Raw genomic sequence first — 16,845 nt, forward strand, 5'->3', positions numbered from 1 at the left:
CTTCCTTTCATAATGCACAAACCAACTTAACCACAGGCTACAGGATACTTTAGTGTTCTAAAGTGTAATAACCCAACATAGTCAGCAGGAAAATCTGAGTGGAGATCATACCATTATCTTGTCAAAATTAGGGTTTATGACACATGACTTTCTACAAAAGTCATACTTAAGATCAAAAGATATTGCAAGTCCCATTCATAATTAAGGTCCTAAGATAGTTTAGGATGAGATGGATCTAAGTGGTAATTTTGAAGGGAAAAACTTAAAGCCGACAACCTCATGTTCTTAATTGACCTCTTGGGACTGGCTCCATAAAATAGGTCATAAAACTAGTCATAACTTATGAAAACAAGTGGCTTGTGAATAGTCTCAAAAAATTGTTGCTACTATCTATTCCTTGCATGTCACTTCTGAAATCTCAAAGATTGCGATAGTCAAATGCAGAAGCTCAAGCTTCAAAACACTAGTTCACAAACTAATGAGTGACATATCTAACTATCTATGTATCTATCTTTCTATTCCAGCCTATTAATACAGCAGGAGGTTGCGATTATTTCCTATCATAGCCGTTTCCATGTTTGCTTGATGATGTAAAACTTGTCATAGTGGATCTCTCAAAACTAGATGGAAATTACAACAGGAAAACTAAATAAATCTAGGTAGTGACGTGTATCAGTTTATTGAAGATTGCTATTGCTAACATTCCTTTAACAATAAAAAAGGTAAAGCAAAATGTGGCATGCTTTAGTCTTGGTTCTCTGGGATTAAGCATGGGGTTGTATCCGATGGAAAAACATAAATCAGTCTCATTAAGTCTTCATGTTCCTCTGGCAAGGCAGGTACCTGAGGGACCTTATGTCCTTCTATCACTCCACAAGAGACTGATAACAAACAATCAACAACCCTGTGATTATGTATTCACTTACAGTATTCCAACTGCCAAGGACAGTTCAGACTACATTTTGAAATCTAGCCAGCAGGGAATCTTTTACACATTTACAGTCAAGTTTCCATGTTGCATCTTCTGGTATTCCCTCTTGTCACTCTGACAGATAATCAGTCATTGTCAGTCGGTTATCAGCAGTGTCTTACATGTAAATCCCATTGCAAAATAGGTTGTCTGACAATTCTTGGCCACTTTATTCTTTTGACCACTATTGTGCTGAAAACCAATCGGATTTGCCCTCAAACTCAAATGGAGACAGCTGTGCTGTCACACAGAGATTAGAACAAGGTGCCTTATGTCACGGTACTACCTTTCAAGTTCCTCCTGTAAAAGATGTCTTTGTTCAGGCCTTTGTCAACTGTCATTCTGCTTTATTCTTTACTGGGTTACATAGATTTTTGAAGTAGTGATTTGTATGCAAGCCTTTCAGAGGCAGTAAGCATTAGTACCGAAACATGTAGGCAATGTGCTTCTAAGAATTTCATGCAGCATCTAATAGCTTTGAAGTAACAGAAAATGATGACACTGAGTGCATGGAGGTGAAAATGATCTGCACTAAGTAACAGAAGGTTGACAATAGTCCAAAGTTCGCAAACCATTCAGCTGCAGTCAGCCAGAGATATTTTTTGTGTAATTTGAACTGTCAGCCTACATAGACAGTTCTGGGTACTGCCAGCATGGCAGGGAAGCGTCACCAACCCATACCCCCTTTTTTAGCCAGCTTGACACCCCCACAGCTTGCAAACAGCGCCTCTCATAACAGACTCACGTGGCGGCTGAACATTTGTTGGGTGGGGCTGGATCTGGTAGCTGTTTAGAAGTAAAAGCTACAGTGGTTACATGTCTGATTGGGGGAAAAAATCAACAAATCATGGACAGGGAACTGAATCTGAACCGAGCTGAGACATTCTCCTTTGTCAACCCCTGGATCAGATATTTTCTATTCTTCTTCAGCTTCTTATTTTGGGTGAGTACAGTTTAGCTTTTTGATGTATTTTTCCTCCTATAGCACACACCTGCACTGAAAGCTGATCTGCTGTCCAAGGACACAAAATATTCTTACTATTCTTGAGCATACAAATCATCAGCTATCAGAGTTGTAACTTCAAAACAAAAAAGAGAAGAAAAATTCATGAAGAAAAAGCTGTTCAATAATGAATAAGGAACTATAACACCATGAGAATTCAGTTGCAAACAGTCCAGCCTCACCATTGCTGCCCATTTTAAATTTAATACAGTAATACATCGGCACTTAGATAATCCATAGCGAACGTGGAGCACTGCAGTCTTATCAAAGCAGTAAATCACTGACTCTTTCTGAGGGAAAAAAAGCACTTGGAAACTGTGTATGCCTGCTATTAGTATGTATCTGAAACACAGTACAGACTGTAATATGGGCTGCATTTTTCCAGAAATGATACCACATATTTTGACTCTGTGTTATTCAGAGTAGTGACATCTATCCATGATACTCACACGTAAAGTGGTACGATTGCAAATATAGATGAGCAGGTGACACTGTAGAGTAGCTAGACTAACTTAAGTGACCTGGGAATTCCTTGATATAGCTTCTTTTTCTACATTTTCTAGCAAAAGAAAGGTCAACGGCAGGGACTTGATCAAAATATCATATAATCTTTTAATTTGCCGAACAAAATCTAATTTTACTAATCAAGGGCTCCCCAAATTCATTCGTTTAGATAAACAGTTAAATGGCTTAAAGTATTACTTAAGTATTAACAGTAAGATATGTGTATTTTTTTGTTCTCTAACTGAAATGTTAGTTTAGATAGTTATGCACACAGCTCAAGGTTTGACTCAATTCAAGCCACTAAACTAGAATGTTCTCTGAGATCTGAAAGTCAGATATTTGCAAGAAATCTTCATTTTAAATTGCAAATGCATGAGATTTTTTCTTTTCTAATATAACCTCATCACTTTATCATGCAAGGTTGGATTGATTCCTTCACACAACCGATGATACCAGTTAGCCACTCAAACACGTTTGTGTGTGGAAGAGCATCAAGATGGAACATAACTGCATCAGGGTTTACTGAGAACAGTGGCAATCTTATTCAGCCCAAATGAGAACATTGTTTTCTTCTGAATGGTCCTCATTAAAGGTAGATTCTTTTAACTTCGGTGTTAAAAAATTACCACCACATGTGGACGCTGTTTTACCAGACAAGGTGCAGTTTTCTGATCCTAATTCAGATTAATATGTTAATTTCTAAGTCTTTTTTTTTTTCTCAGATGACAATGACAGGGGAAATGCTGTTGATAATATCGGCTTATCTCATTTTAAATGAAAAATCATCAAGAAAAAATAGCTAACTAACAATAAGACGTGCATACTTCAACAATTACCAACTGATACTATAGCTGCTGGGTGCAATGATACAGCTATCTTCACATGTTTACAATTTACATAATACAATTAGCTCTGTTTGTAGCCCTTATATACATATAAGGAACATATTTACACTGTAGCACTATTTACATAGCTCTACCTTACGGGCAAAACCCTCATTAACTTGCTTTCTTTGGTAATTAACACTTTTCTCAGCTGTGGAATCAGCTGTAAAGTTTTTTATTTACCAATCCAGAAGCAGAGTTGTATGTTCTGCTTCAGACTTCAGTCCTTTACTGTCGCCACTGGTGCAAGGCAACACCAATATTTTCTCTTGTTTTGATTCTTCCTCTCATTTTGTATCTTTCTTGCTCAACACAGATCCTTAGTGGAAAGGATGGTTTCAAAGGTAATGTTTGCTTGCCAGGAGCTTCCTCTATTGTAGTAATAGCAGCGTTTTTACTGTTTATCGTCTCTATTCTTAATTGGCTGGGATTTCATTTGTTTGCTTCTGGGAGTCTCAGCTGCTGCTTTCTCTTCTTTTTCTGTTGGCTTTAGGGCAGCCTTGACACAATGATGACTGGGGTCACATTTAGTGTCACAAAATAGTATTAAAGTAAAATTAGGACCTCCCCTAAAGTTTTCTAGTTGTATAGCTCAGCTGTGTAGTGCATATGCCTTTTTTGTTCGCTGTACTGCTTTTTCCATTTCTGTTGATAGCTATGATGAATTTTTAGATGTTTTGAAAAATATTTTTCTTCAAAGTTCCACTTTAATGACTGTGTCACTTCATAATCTACATGCTCACAGTGATTCTGGGTTAAATGCATTGCTGTTCTTTTATCTGTGAGAATATCCTCCTTTCTTTAAAGTCAGACTTTGTCAGTTTTATTCTTTTTGCATTATTTCCTCCCACCATTTTACCTACTAAGCTGGTGCACACCTCTGACAAGACGCAACCTACAAGAAATGGTCTGACCCAACATGTTGACCCCTGTGAAAGTCGCTATGGTCTCTAACCAACTTATTTTTGTTGCATTCATTATGTTGATTACAAGCACCAACTGTTCTCTAATCTCCCCATACAATGCAGGCTTCAAAGTACATCGTTAGTATAACACAATTAATGCTAGCTATTTAATAAAGAATTTGAAGTCTTAAATCAATAAAATTAAGCTCCAGTGTTGTGGTGGTTAGTGTGACCATGACATTGAACAACCTGATCTAAGAATGTGTAACATATTGGTCCACAAAGTGTTGCAGAGTCACAGTGAAGGCTAAAAAAATGTTGCTTAGGTAGTTCCTTATGTCCTTATGTCTCCACCTTAAACCTCTTGTACATGTTTGATACTGTTGACCACAGATACTTTTATGAGGATGGAAAGGATAGCAGAAGGCGTTTCTCCATGGACCTCCATGCAACACACCATGGAGTTGAGTAACATCCTGCACAGTGTTTTAGACTGTTCCTCCCTCTAACTCGGTATTAACCACTTTTCTCAGAGTGGGAGTGAAAAATTCATGATTAGGGTTAGAATGAAAATACATGATTAGGTTTTTAGGGCAACAAAAATATACACGGTAAATGGGCTGAAATAATATGGTGCTTTTTCTAGACGAGTTGACCACTCAAAGCGCTTTCACACTGCAAGCCACAGTCACACACACACACTAACGCAGCACTTCTTAATCTACACAGCTTTTTTCAGGCTATGCAGTGTTTTTTTTTCCCTTATCACACACATTCACACACCAACGGAGTGGGTCTTGCTCAGGGACACTTCAACACATGGTCTTTGGATGCCGGGAATCAAATGACCAACTTTCTGATTGGCAGTCAACTAATTTTCCTCTGGAGCTGCAGCCATGTACATGGATGCTGACCAAATGAATTAGCCTAAAGACGCACCCTGCATTGTGACACTGGCGATTACACCTTTTCTGGAGAGGATAGGCTTGACTGGGACAGTTGAGGAAATATTGTTGTGGAGGTGACACTAATACACTATCAGTCCATCTGTCTGGCCTGCACAGACACACACACACCGTCAAGACTGTCTGATTTCCTCAGTTTATTACCACATTACTATATGAGCACCATGATCGTACCTGTAACTCCACCAAGTCCTCCTGCCTCCATTATACCCCTGTTCATCCAATGCTACACAAAAAACAGCAAAGGGGCCAACACTGCACTGCACTGTTACTGTTTTCAGAGCCAATCAACAATAACTGCAGCTCCAGCAGCCACACACCCCAGCCTATGTTGACTTTGTTTATCAGACATGGGCTCAGAAGTGAACACTGCTACCCTAATCCATCAAGCCTTTGTCCCTGCGTCCCCGTGGCTCAGTTCAGCTGGCTTTTACCTCAGAACACAATCCACTGGGGGAAGCCTAATTCATCCCTTTGAAAAGCCTGAAAACATAGCTGGAAAACATTCGTCATGAAAGTGTGCCTCCTTTACAAATGCACACTCCCACCCATATTCACGTGAGCACACGTAGTGCAAAACAAGATAGTGGGAAAGTTAAATGGACGTGCAGATTCACAGACTTCTCCACACCAGACAATAACCCTTAGAAATTATTGCTTTGAAAAAACTTGAAAAACAGTAAGAAGACATGTGCCTTGTCTCATATTTTGGTAACCATTGATACAAAATCATTGATACAAAAGTGATGAAATGCACTATTTCAAAACAATCACTTGCTTCTCCAGTTCTCATGAAATATGGATTGGACATGAAGACCAGCCCGATAAAAAGTACACCTCTTTACACCTGTTACCATGGACTACGGTACCTCCTGACCTCCAGCATCCATTATAGGCTTTTCAAACAGAAACAAAAACAAATCCATGAATATTAGGGTTGAACAGAAGCTAACAAGCAAAGTTACAGGCTTTTATTCAAGGTAAGACAAAGAATCAAAGACAAGAGTGAAATTACTGATGACAATGCTATTGGCAGGAAGCACCAACACCGCCTGCTTTGTAAGGATTTTGTTAAGGTGAACCGACACCTTCTGCATTTTTACAACACATACGCCCATAAAATTATTACATACAACACACACACTCACACACAGCAATCACAGTTAAAACAAGACAATAAAGATTCTGCAGTAATAACCACAATTATCAAACCAGATAGCTGAGCTCAATGTACAAAAATTATACAACGATCAGGTCACATCTGTGGATAAGAATAAGACAGAAGAAGTTTCTATTCTAATACCACAGGTGGACTGAGTCTGACTTCTTTAGTTTGTAGTTCTGCATCAACAAACTGCTAATTTGCATGATTAAAACCGAGACCCATATGTTTATCACAAACAAATAAAACGGGTAGTTACTATGGCTACAGATGCTCTGCATACTCAATACTAGAGGAGAGTGTTCCTTCCATCCATCTATCCATCCACTCATTCTGTACAGTATATCCTTTTCACAGTCCTGGACTGGGCTGGAGCATATCCCTGTACCACTGACAGTTAACCTGTCCATCACAGGGCTAACAGAGAAAGACCTGAGAACACTCACATTTACAGCTAATCAAAAATCTGCAATTAACACAACATACATGCTTTTGGACTGTGGGGGGATACCCCAGCAGCAACAGAAAACCGACACAAGCACATAAAGACACAACACAGCAAGGCAACATCTGAGGTTCAAACCAGGAACCATAAGCCAACCTTGAAAAAGGCATCTGCTAATCTCACTTCTATAAGGTCTGTTCAAAACAGAGGCAGAACACTCTCTGGCAAGTTTTCACAGTATAAATTTGGACCTCTTTTGAACCTGGTGCATTTTCTTGGTTTTGCTGCAGCTGAGTAGTTGCCATTTTGTAAGAACATGATGTTGAAATGTTCAAGCAGAGTGAAAGTGTGCCAGCTTTTGTATGGATAAATGTGTATGAAAAATAAATGCCTTCCATCTTTTTGCAGGTTTTCTCCTTGTTGATTGTTGCAATCGGGGTGTATGCTAAAGTCCAGAAAGCTACAGGTACGTAAGTAGCCACTTTTCCCATAAAAAAATCAAAGAGCATGATAATATACAGTGAACATTTCCCTATGTGGTGATGCCATTGGAGCTTAGCTTTGTGTTCACAGAGAATAACAGAGATGTTCCTCTATATTCTGCTGTGGTGTTAGACTCTTAGTTTAAAAAGTTTTGAGCTATCAATACAAACGGCAATAAATGGGTTTAGATTTTAGATTTTCTCTTAGTTTACCAGTGTTTTTAATTCACATTCAATTTAAAATTAAAATAAAAAAGATTAACCTGGGTTAATCCCAGTGATTGTGCCTCAAATCGTGCATAATCTTCCAAAGGATAATTGATGGTTTAAAAGAACGAAGGCAGCTACTGCAAGTAAGAACAAGAGGAGGCTTAAAGAATGATCAGAAATGAAGAAACAGGAAGTAAAGGTTAAAAGTTTTCCTGTCTCTCTGCTAGACACGGTGCGGGACACGTTCCTGATCGACCCAGCTGTCATCCTAATTGTGGTGGGGGTGGTCATGTTCTTCATCACTTTCTGTGGATGTATCGGAGCCCTCAGAGAGAACATTCGCCTCCTCAAGACAGTAATAGTCCTAACAGACACATTAATATTGTTGGCGCTGTATTTTGCTTCTGATACAGTAGCTAAAATTACACTGAAACCAAAGCCAAGTTTTATATTTCATATGTGACAACAAATCTGTCAGTTATGATTTCTTTAATGTTTAGTTATCTTCTTTCTCTAGTTCTCCTTCAGCCTGACACTGGTCTTCCTCATCCAGCTGGCCATAGCAATTCTGGGCTTCTTTTACTCTGATCAGGTATCTGCCTCTTCAAAGGCAATTATGTTTTCTGGCAGAGTAGTTCTGTAAAATGAAGCACCTTTTAGGTCACATTTGGTTTCCAGTTCTCCCTTAGTGAAACAGGATCGTTAATCATGAGCTGCACAGATATACTAGTCTTTTTCCAATTTTTAGACACTTTTTTCAATTGTACACAAGTTAATCTCAGAAATCTGGAACCAACAGACAGGCCTGCTCAGCCCACAAGGAAATGTCATGTCAATGTCTACCAGAAAGCAAACAGACAAAGAACATAGAGATATAAACAGCAGCTTCCAGGTGGAATTAGAGCGTGTGCCATTACCATGAAAATGTCAGTGTCAGGTTTGTTTTGTAGACTGACAGAAGACACAAAAAACCTGATTCTGACATGACAGATGCATAATAATCGTCAGTAACAAAACTGTAGATCAACAATTTGATGCAGCAACATCCCTCGAAACAAAAAGTTGATAAAGAATGACATGCGACACAAGCACTGGGAATTTCATTCATTAGCATGTTTTTTGCTGATTACATAAGCTTTGGAGACATGATTGCACTTTAAATTAATCAAGGTAATAGAAAATATGATCCTCAAATCATGACAATTATGTTGAGATCCCTTTTGTTGGTTAATTCAAGACAATTTTAGACAATCTAGCTACTTTTGATCTTACATCTGATTCACATTTTGAGTGTGGAATAAATTCTAACAAAAGATAAAGGCTGTTTGTAATAAATCAGCATTATGGGTAGATTTTCACATATTTTATTTATCACACATAGACTGAAAGCTTTCAATATTCCTCAATCCAATTGTTTCAACTAAATGAATCTTTATGCCTCATATGTTGAAATTACTAATAATCACCATGAAAAAAGACTTACGATAAGTAATTCATACGTGAAAAAAAGACTAATTTTGTGTTTTAATCAGATTTAGGTTTTTGAATCCAAATACCTAACTGGCAGGGAAAGGATCCCAATTCTGGCATCCACTTATCCCCTTCAGTAGCATCCCATTAGGGTTCCAGTGAGAATAAAAATACAACAGCCAGCAGTGGCAACATTCCCTCTCGTCAGTGCATGGTGGCGAGTTGCCTGGTGCCTGATGATACCTCTCCTCTCCCTTGTGTTCTCTGTCAGGGCTCAGACTGCCTGCTGCTAAACAGAGCAGTTTAACAACCCTCCCAGCATCTTTCCTCGCTAAATGATTCAAATGCTTCGGCACTTCAAAGTGGAACCAAATGTTCTATTTCAACAGATCCCTTAAAGGAGACCTTGCTGCTAATGACACAGTATGATGGTGGGCTCCAAAGCCCACAAGCCAATGGCAATACTTTGAGATATACAGTAGAAATGGAGGGAGGAACACTGTGAGAATTAAGGGAGTGCTGTGAAAACCTCACACAATTTAGTAAAACTACTCCAGGATAACAATATTTATCAACATAACCTGTTCCAACACGATCTGTAATTTGAATAGTTCACAAGCCCTTAGCAAACAGCTCACAGAGGTTAATTTCGAGCTTAATGAAATTTTAAAGTTTGGCTGCTTATTAGCATACAGTTCCCCTATTAGCATTCATTACATGCAAACTCAGTGAGTTTAACCATGGCCCTTCTCGTTTTCAGAATTTTAAAAGAATACTAACAATGCATGTCCTAATTAAGAAAATTAAAATATTAAACATTTTATGGACAATAAAAGCTGACAAACAATAGGGGTAATAATTCTGAGGCATTAACCAGCTTCGTTTAGTTAGAAATGTTCATTGCAGCTTATTCAGTCAAATAAATGTATTTACAGCTCATCAAGGCTTTGTATATTCAACTCTGATGGAATTTACATTACGCTAACAAAAGGCTATGTTCAGGCAGTTCTCTACCACAGATGAAACTATGCAAAACCTGCATGCTTTGCATTTGGCCTGTATTACATATACACTGACTTCAAAGAATAAGGTTTAACGATTATCATGATGCATATTGCACTTCAGCTGCAGAACAATACATCCTGCTGTGCTACTGTGTTAAGACACATCCCAGGGGATGCTTTTACAACGCAGACAAGATTACGCGTCCCCTTCATAAAGGGACACATGGAGCATAGGTTAATGCTGTATCAATGAATCCCCGTTATAGTCTAAAAGATCATTTTGCAGTATATGTTCCAAAATGACCATCAAATGTATGTGATATCCAGTTAACTTTGTTCCATTAAATACTTACCTCGAAACTTTTCAAAAATGGTATTAAGTTAAATTTGAATTTGATCCCAGTTGTAATTAATTTTAGGGTCTTTTGGAATTTATTCAACACCCGTTGAAAGGTGGTTACACAAAAAAGCTCTTTGCAATTTACCATTAATGCATCCTGAGTAATTAACAGAGCTGGGAGTCCTGTGAGATTTCACCATGCCACTGAGCACCCGATCAGGCTAATTTACAAAGACATCTGTAGATTGTTCAACTCAGGCCACCTAAATGATGTTCTTAATCCCTAATCTCTTTAAAAAGTTGGAAATTATTACGTTAAAGCTTTTAACTTGTTCATATATTAACTATTTTGTCCTCTTGTAGACACGAGACGCTTTAGGAAAGTTTGTGAAGAAAGCCATTGTACACTACAGGGATGACCTGGATCTGCAGAACCTGATGGATTACATCCAGAAAGAGGTATTCTGGCCAATTTCAGTTTGATCGAGTGGTTGTGGTTGTGTTTACAGCTATTCAAATCACACAAGTCTTCAGACTGATCACAGCTACTGGCTTATCGAATGTGTGATCACTAAACCAAACTACCATGGCCAGTGACCACAGAGCTATATACCTTGGATTTATTCATTTTTCCTTCCTGGGCATTTTACGCATGGATGGCTTCATATAAACACTTGCTTCCTACAACTCTGTGGGTCAGCTCATGTGATATTATTCTTCCATCTGCACATACTGGCACAATTGTGAGCCTGGGTTTTCCCCATCAGACAAGCCCAGACTGGCAGGATGTACAGTATAGCTCAAATCTATATTTCCAAATATACACCTGTGCTGTGCCCTCCCTTGTCTCTCTTTAACTTAGTTCAAGTGCTGCGGATGGAACAACTACACTGACTGGTCCTGGAACCTCTACTTTAATTGTACATATGAAAACCCCAGCTCTGAGCGCTGTGCTGTGCCTTACTCCTGCTGCACGCCAGTTCCCGGAGAGGTGAGTTCTTTTCCATGTGGCCTCATAACATCCACAGTGCAAATACACTAATAGCACAGATGGAGAAAAACTGGTAACTGCACAATTACTTGAAAGTAGCTTCAAAGAAAGCTCATCAGGTTGAATTTCACTTGAGGCAGCAACATCTAATAGCAACAAAAAGGTGTTTTTCTGAGTAATGAGAAGTAAGAAGCAGTTGCAGAAGCACTTTGCAGTTACCAAACATATATTAGTTAATGAAGACATACAGTGTTGTGTCTACAAGTTGTAGACCTACACATTCACCACTTACAGGTAAGTGAAATGTCCTGCTCCAGTTTCATAAGTGAAATGTTTCGGATAGTGAAATACTACCAGTGCTGCGGGACTGTGACAAACAGCTTCTTTTTTGTTGTTGACACTACATATGTACACAAGTTTTTCAAAAAGGGAAAAGTGGCTCTACAACAGCATGTCTAAATGTGCTGGTAGGAGCTGCTGTGGCTTCTAGGTTCAATAAATTGCTACACAACATAGAGCTGTTCTGGTAATAACCAACTTGTTTCCTCATTGATAAGAAACTACTGAATGATCAGTGGGCAACTTTGAGTGTTTTAAGAGAGTCAGAAGATACAAGAGGCAGTTTGTATCAATAGCTTGTACCTACAAAAAAGCTGGAGACACTGCATGAAATATGAATAAAAAATAATTATATAAACCATATATTAAATTGATCGAGAAAGGTTTTTTCCCCGATACGCTCGCTGTGAATTTGATATCAACAACAAGGCTTAAAAATTGAGTCAGGGGCATGTTTCACAATGTGCTACATTACCTCTTTACAGTAAATGTTTTAGGCAACTGAGAACAGCTGCTGTAGTTTTGAAGGCGCAATATTTTTCCATTCTATTGTGATACATTTTTCATTGCTCAACAGTGTGAGGAGAATTTTTCAGAATCATAGTCAGAATCACCTTTATTGTCATTATAACAGGTATAAAAACATTTGTTGTGGCTTTCCCCTTTTCTTAAAGAAGTATCTGTGGAAATGAAAGCTGAATAAAAATGAAATACGAAAACACACAGCAGCAGTTCAGGGATACAAGCAGACTTGTGGGGTTCCTGTGTTCAGGATGGGCATGGAGGCAGTGTGGCTGCCTATTCTCACAGGTGGTCTGTCTGAAATAAAGTTAAAAATCCAGGACGCAGAGAAGAATCTAGGCCCAGAATGTTCAGCTTGTTGATCATTTTGTGAGGGATTAAAATACTAAATACAAAGCTTAAGTCCACAAAGAGCATCCTTACGTAACTGTTCGGTGTCTCTGGGTGTGTTAGGGTCATGTGGAGAGCTGTTGTAATGGCATCCTGGGTGGAGAGGTTTGCTCTGTATGACAACTGCTGATTGACCAGGTCTGGTGGGATGATGCATTTCATGTGTGAGAGCACCTTTTAAAGCACTTCCTGACTGTGGGGGTCAGTAGTCATTAACATTATCGAGACGTTAAATAAATTAGTGAACACCTATGTGAGCTGCTCTGCACTCGATTTCAGTACCCTGCCTCCCACTCTGTCAGGGCTTACTGCTTTGCGAACGTTGCTCTTCTTCAGGGTGACTCTCACTTGGTGTAGATGCAGCACAAGTGGCATCTCTCTGGCAAGTGGGATGCTGTGTGGGACAAGCTCCACATAGAAGCAGGTACAGAAATTGCTGAGGACATCAGACAGTCATTTAATTTCATAATGTGCCAAATGCTTAATCTGCCCTCTCAGATATGCTAGCTAACCACCTCCAAACAATCACTTGTGCATCCAAAATGTACATAAAAGTAGAATAAATGATGAAATTCAATAATTCACTGGACACCCTTTCTGTCCTTCAGACAGTTTGTTGCTGCATCCCTGAACAAAGGAGTTCTAACTGGCATTTGTGACTGCAGCAGCAAACTTTGTTCACTGTCAATGATTGTAAATGAGCTTAAGCTGTGAATTTGTCATTTCCAAAGTTGTATCTGTTTATAATCCAGTACCACCAAATATCAGTTATTTAGCCTAGTATTTTAGCCTGGACCTTTGCACACAACAAATTCCTCAGATCTCTCAATCATATTATGATTAAACTTTTAAATTCTTCACAATTAATGATAAGTTATATTCTTAAACTGCTGAAAGAAGCAGACAATTCAATCTTTTACTTTAAGTTCAGCTGTTCTGACCTTCTGAACTTCATCTCCCTCGTACGATATTTTAAAAAAAAAATCATCTTAGTGATCCTCTGCCAATAAACCTAATTAGCTGTGAGATGATCCACCATGGATACATCTTAAAATTTTGATACATTGCTTATGTTGCCCCAGTGTTCTTTAAAGTCAAGTTAAACATTAGAATATTTATTAGAATTATAGTCTTCCTAAACAATTTCTCAATATCAGCTTGACATGTTTGGTCTTTGTAGTATTTTCAATTAAATATTGGAGGTAAACAACTTGCAAACCACTGCATTTTGTTTTTATTGTACAGTATCTGATATGCAGGATGTATTAACATAACCAATCTTCACAGCACAGCCGGTAATAATGATTTCTCATGTGCGTGAATGTAAGCAAGTACTAACACATACATACACAAATACAGTTACATGGATTTATAAAATACTTGTGTGTGTGTACAATGTTTGCCTAATCACAGTGCTGATTAGGCAAACTGACAAAAAAACTAAAGATATCATGTTGTGGCATCACTCTTATATTGATTAAACATCATGCTACAAGGATTACAAATCACAGCAACCTTTTCCAACATGGGTGAAAAATCAATTAATTAAAGGACACTAGAGCTGATGCAGTGCTGCAACCTGCTGGTGGTTCCCTGCAACATCATGCTTCAGGGACTTCAAATTTGTGGCTGAATTGCCCCCCTTGATGATTGCTTTCCTCCTTTTTATTTCAAGTCATTAGACTCTTGCAACTCTCCCTAAGGTGTCACAAATGTAATATTTTGTTGGTGCAAAGTAACACAAGCAGTGTTCAAAACCCCTCTGTCTCTCTGTCTTTCACTCTGGCTTGCAGGCAGTGATCAACACTATGTGTGGTTTTGGGGTTCAAACCCAAAATAATCTTGATGCAAAGAAGTCAATCTACCCAGTAGGCTGTGCAGACAGAGCAGTGATGTGGATTGAGTCTCATCTGTTGCTGGTGGGCGCTCTCACCCTGGGTCTGGCCTTGCCTCAGGTAACTTCACACATGCGGATCAATAACAGACAGTTCAGAGCATAAAAGATTTTAATCTAGTCTTAAATAAGATCCTACACATAAGAGTAGGAATCAAAGGTAGCTTGGTGGATGGAAGATTGCAGTAATCAAAGCATTGACTAGACCTGCTCTCTTTAAGGCAGATTTGCAAGAGCAATTGGTCGCTGCAGTGAGTAGTACGAGTAACACTTCATCAATCAAGACCCTGCACCAATCCTTAAGTAGATATAGACTGTATAATGAAGCACTCATTCTGTCCTTCTCAGAACTTACCAATGAAAGTTCAGATTCTCACGTAAAATATCTCTTTCTGTGGGAGAAAAAAAATGATATCAAAGGAAATCAATCAGGGACAGGGTTAATGTGAGGCCACCGGGGAAGAAGTGTTTTAAAATAGAGGGTTACACCTAGATATGAACAGCTAATCAGAGGGGAACAATGAGATTTTAAGTGCACATTATTCATAACACTGGCTTTGATTGAAAGTGCAGGGGGGTGGGAAGCACCGATGCTTCTCTTCTACTCACCAAGAATGACTGTGTGGTACTTTTCAAATCCCACAACAATGAGTGTTTTTAATATCTCATATCAGTATGTTAAATTAACCATGAAGTCTTATTAGCACTTATCATGAGCTTCCTCTAAATAATTAGTCCAGTCACTACTCAACATGATTGAGGTACTATCACACAACCTTACAAACAGCATGCCACCGAATCTTCAGCCTGCTTTCACTGACTTGCATCTGTCTGATTGAGTCCCCAAAGATTGTGCTATGAGGGAAGCATGTGAATTGCCAATGAGTCTCGTCAGTACAATTGCATTAGTATTCCGGTTGCTTTGATGTGTGGTAAATTTGATGGCGATGTTCTCTTTTTCATCCAGCATGCCCTCAGTAAATGCTTATTGAATTTGTCTGCATAACAAGCCACATCAAACTGTTAATTATTAAAAGACTATTAAAAACTCTTTGCCATCCATTTGTGCACTCTGTGTGATAAGAACGTTCCATGATCAGCTCCATAGGAAGTTATATATAGATGCAATGCCACAATCCTTTAAATATGAGCATATAATTATCTTTAGTAATCCCTAGTAGTCCTCCAAGGGCCAAATAAGCATTACAGCATCCTCCTAAGGGACCTTGAGATGCTTAGGCAGGCTGTAGTTACTGAGTGTGTTCTGTAATCTGAAGTGGCTGCTGCTGTCCTCTAGATTGCAGGCATTGTGCTTTCCCAGATCCTCATCTCTCAGATCCAAGATGAGATTACCTCGGCGATTTGAAAAGCAGTGGGAAGAGTCTGAATTTTTCCAAATGCAAGGACATCGATCGATACCCCCCTCCCCTCCAAGGACTGCTGCTGTAGCACTCTGATGTTACATTATATTATTCTTAAGGTGCTGTTGCCTTCAGGGCATACTAGTTTGATTTTCTTTATTGTGTTATTTAAATAGTGCAATGAACAAAATGATTATTTACTGGTTTTGAACATGGTTTTTATACCGACAGCAACACTACGATTTATATTAAATGTGATAACATTTGCTAATAAAAGTTAGTTAAACTACATCTTTGTATTTGGCTAGTTACTGTGATCAGATAGGCCTGTTTTGTTTGTCTTTCAGAAATATGAGAATTCCACTTGAACCTGTGTTTGATGTTATAACTGCATAATAATGAGATAACCTTGATATCAGTGAAAATGTATGCACACAGTCTAAAATATGAAACCTCATTTATATGAACTTGAACCACATTATTGCTTTTGTAAAATATAGGAAGGCTGCTATCGAAGAAATACTTGTTATTATAAAATGCTATGTCATCTATTGCTTTCAAAGACTTAAATTAATTAAAAACAGTGGTTAGCTGCTCCTGTGAATAAATAGGCAGGGAAAAAAACAGAATAAGCAGTGCCTGCTTGCTCCTGCCTTCTGCGGTAGCTGCTGCCATTAAAACTGTCCCTTCCCAAGAATCTTATTTACATCAATGAATTTGGCAATACAAAGTATTGCATTAGAAGAGGTTAATGTACAATTAACCTAAATGCACATTCCTCCACCTTCCAGATCAGCCAGCTCCATCACTTCCGATGCTTCCTGATAACTATGCATGTCTCTGGCATTTATTGACCCTGCCATTTAAAAAAAAGTTATCCAAACTCACCTTTAATGATGTTAGCTAAATGATTTGAGAATTTTGTCTCAAGTCGGTGACAAAAAAGGGAAAGGCCAACAAAGGTAAGCACTTTATGTTATATATTCACATGTTAGTGAATGGTA

The 16,845-nt window shown here is 38.5% G+C and overlaps 1 protein-coding gene across 2 annotated transcripts; it reads left to right on the forward strand.

Annotated features, from left to right (window-relative positions):
• Positions 1-1,631: 1,631 nt before the first annotated feature.
• Positions 1,632-16,115, forward strand: tspan33b (tetraspanin 33b). 2 transcript variants are annotated; one of them, XM_072385168.1, is made up of 8 exons: positions 1,632-1,913; positions 7,247-7,304; positions 7,758-7,885; positions 8,048-8,122; positions 10,708-10,803; positions 11,207-11,335; positions 14,380-14,541; positions 15,778-16,115. In XM_072385168.1, the coding sequence occupies exons 1-8, from the start codon at positions 1,818-1,820 to the stop codon at positions 15,844-15,846; spliced, it is 813 nt and encodes a 270-aa protein (XP_072241269.1). In that variant the 5' UTR covers positions 1,632-1,817; the 3' UTR covers positions 15,847-16,115. The 2 variants fall into 2 exon arrangements, with proteins under 2 accessions (XP_072241269.1, XP_072241270.1); XM_072385169.1 differs by lacking the exon at positions 8,048-8,122.
• The last annotated feature ends 730 nt before the right edge of the window (positions 16,116-16,845 follow it).

The sequence above is a fragment of the Leuresthes tenuis genome, unplaced genomic scaffold (assembly GCF_036924035.1).
Source record: "Leuresthes tenuis unplaced genomic scaffold, fLeuTen1.0.hap1 SCAF_5, whole genome shotgun sequence".
NCBI classification, from domain to species: Eukaryota; Metazoa; Chordata; class Actinopteri; order Atheriniformes; family Atherinopsidae; genus Leuresthes; species Leuresthes tenuis.

Coding starts and splice junctions, on each gene's coding strand:
- tspan33b (XM_072385168.1), top strand. CDS start 1,818: ATGGACAGGGAACTGAATCTGAACCGAGCTGAGACATTCTCCTTTGTC. Junction 7,305..7,757: donor TAAAGTCCAGAAAGCTACAG/GTACGTAAGTAG, acceptor TCTCTCTGCTAG/ACACGGTGCGGGACACGTTC. Junction 10,804..11,206: donor TGGATTACATCCAGAAAGAG/GTATTCTGGCCA, acceptor TCTTTAACTTAG/TTCAAGTGCTGCGGATGGAA.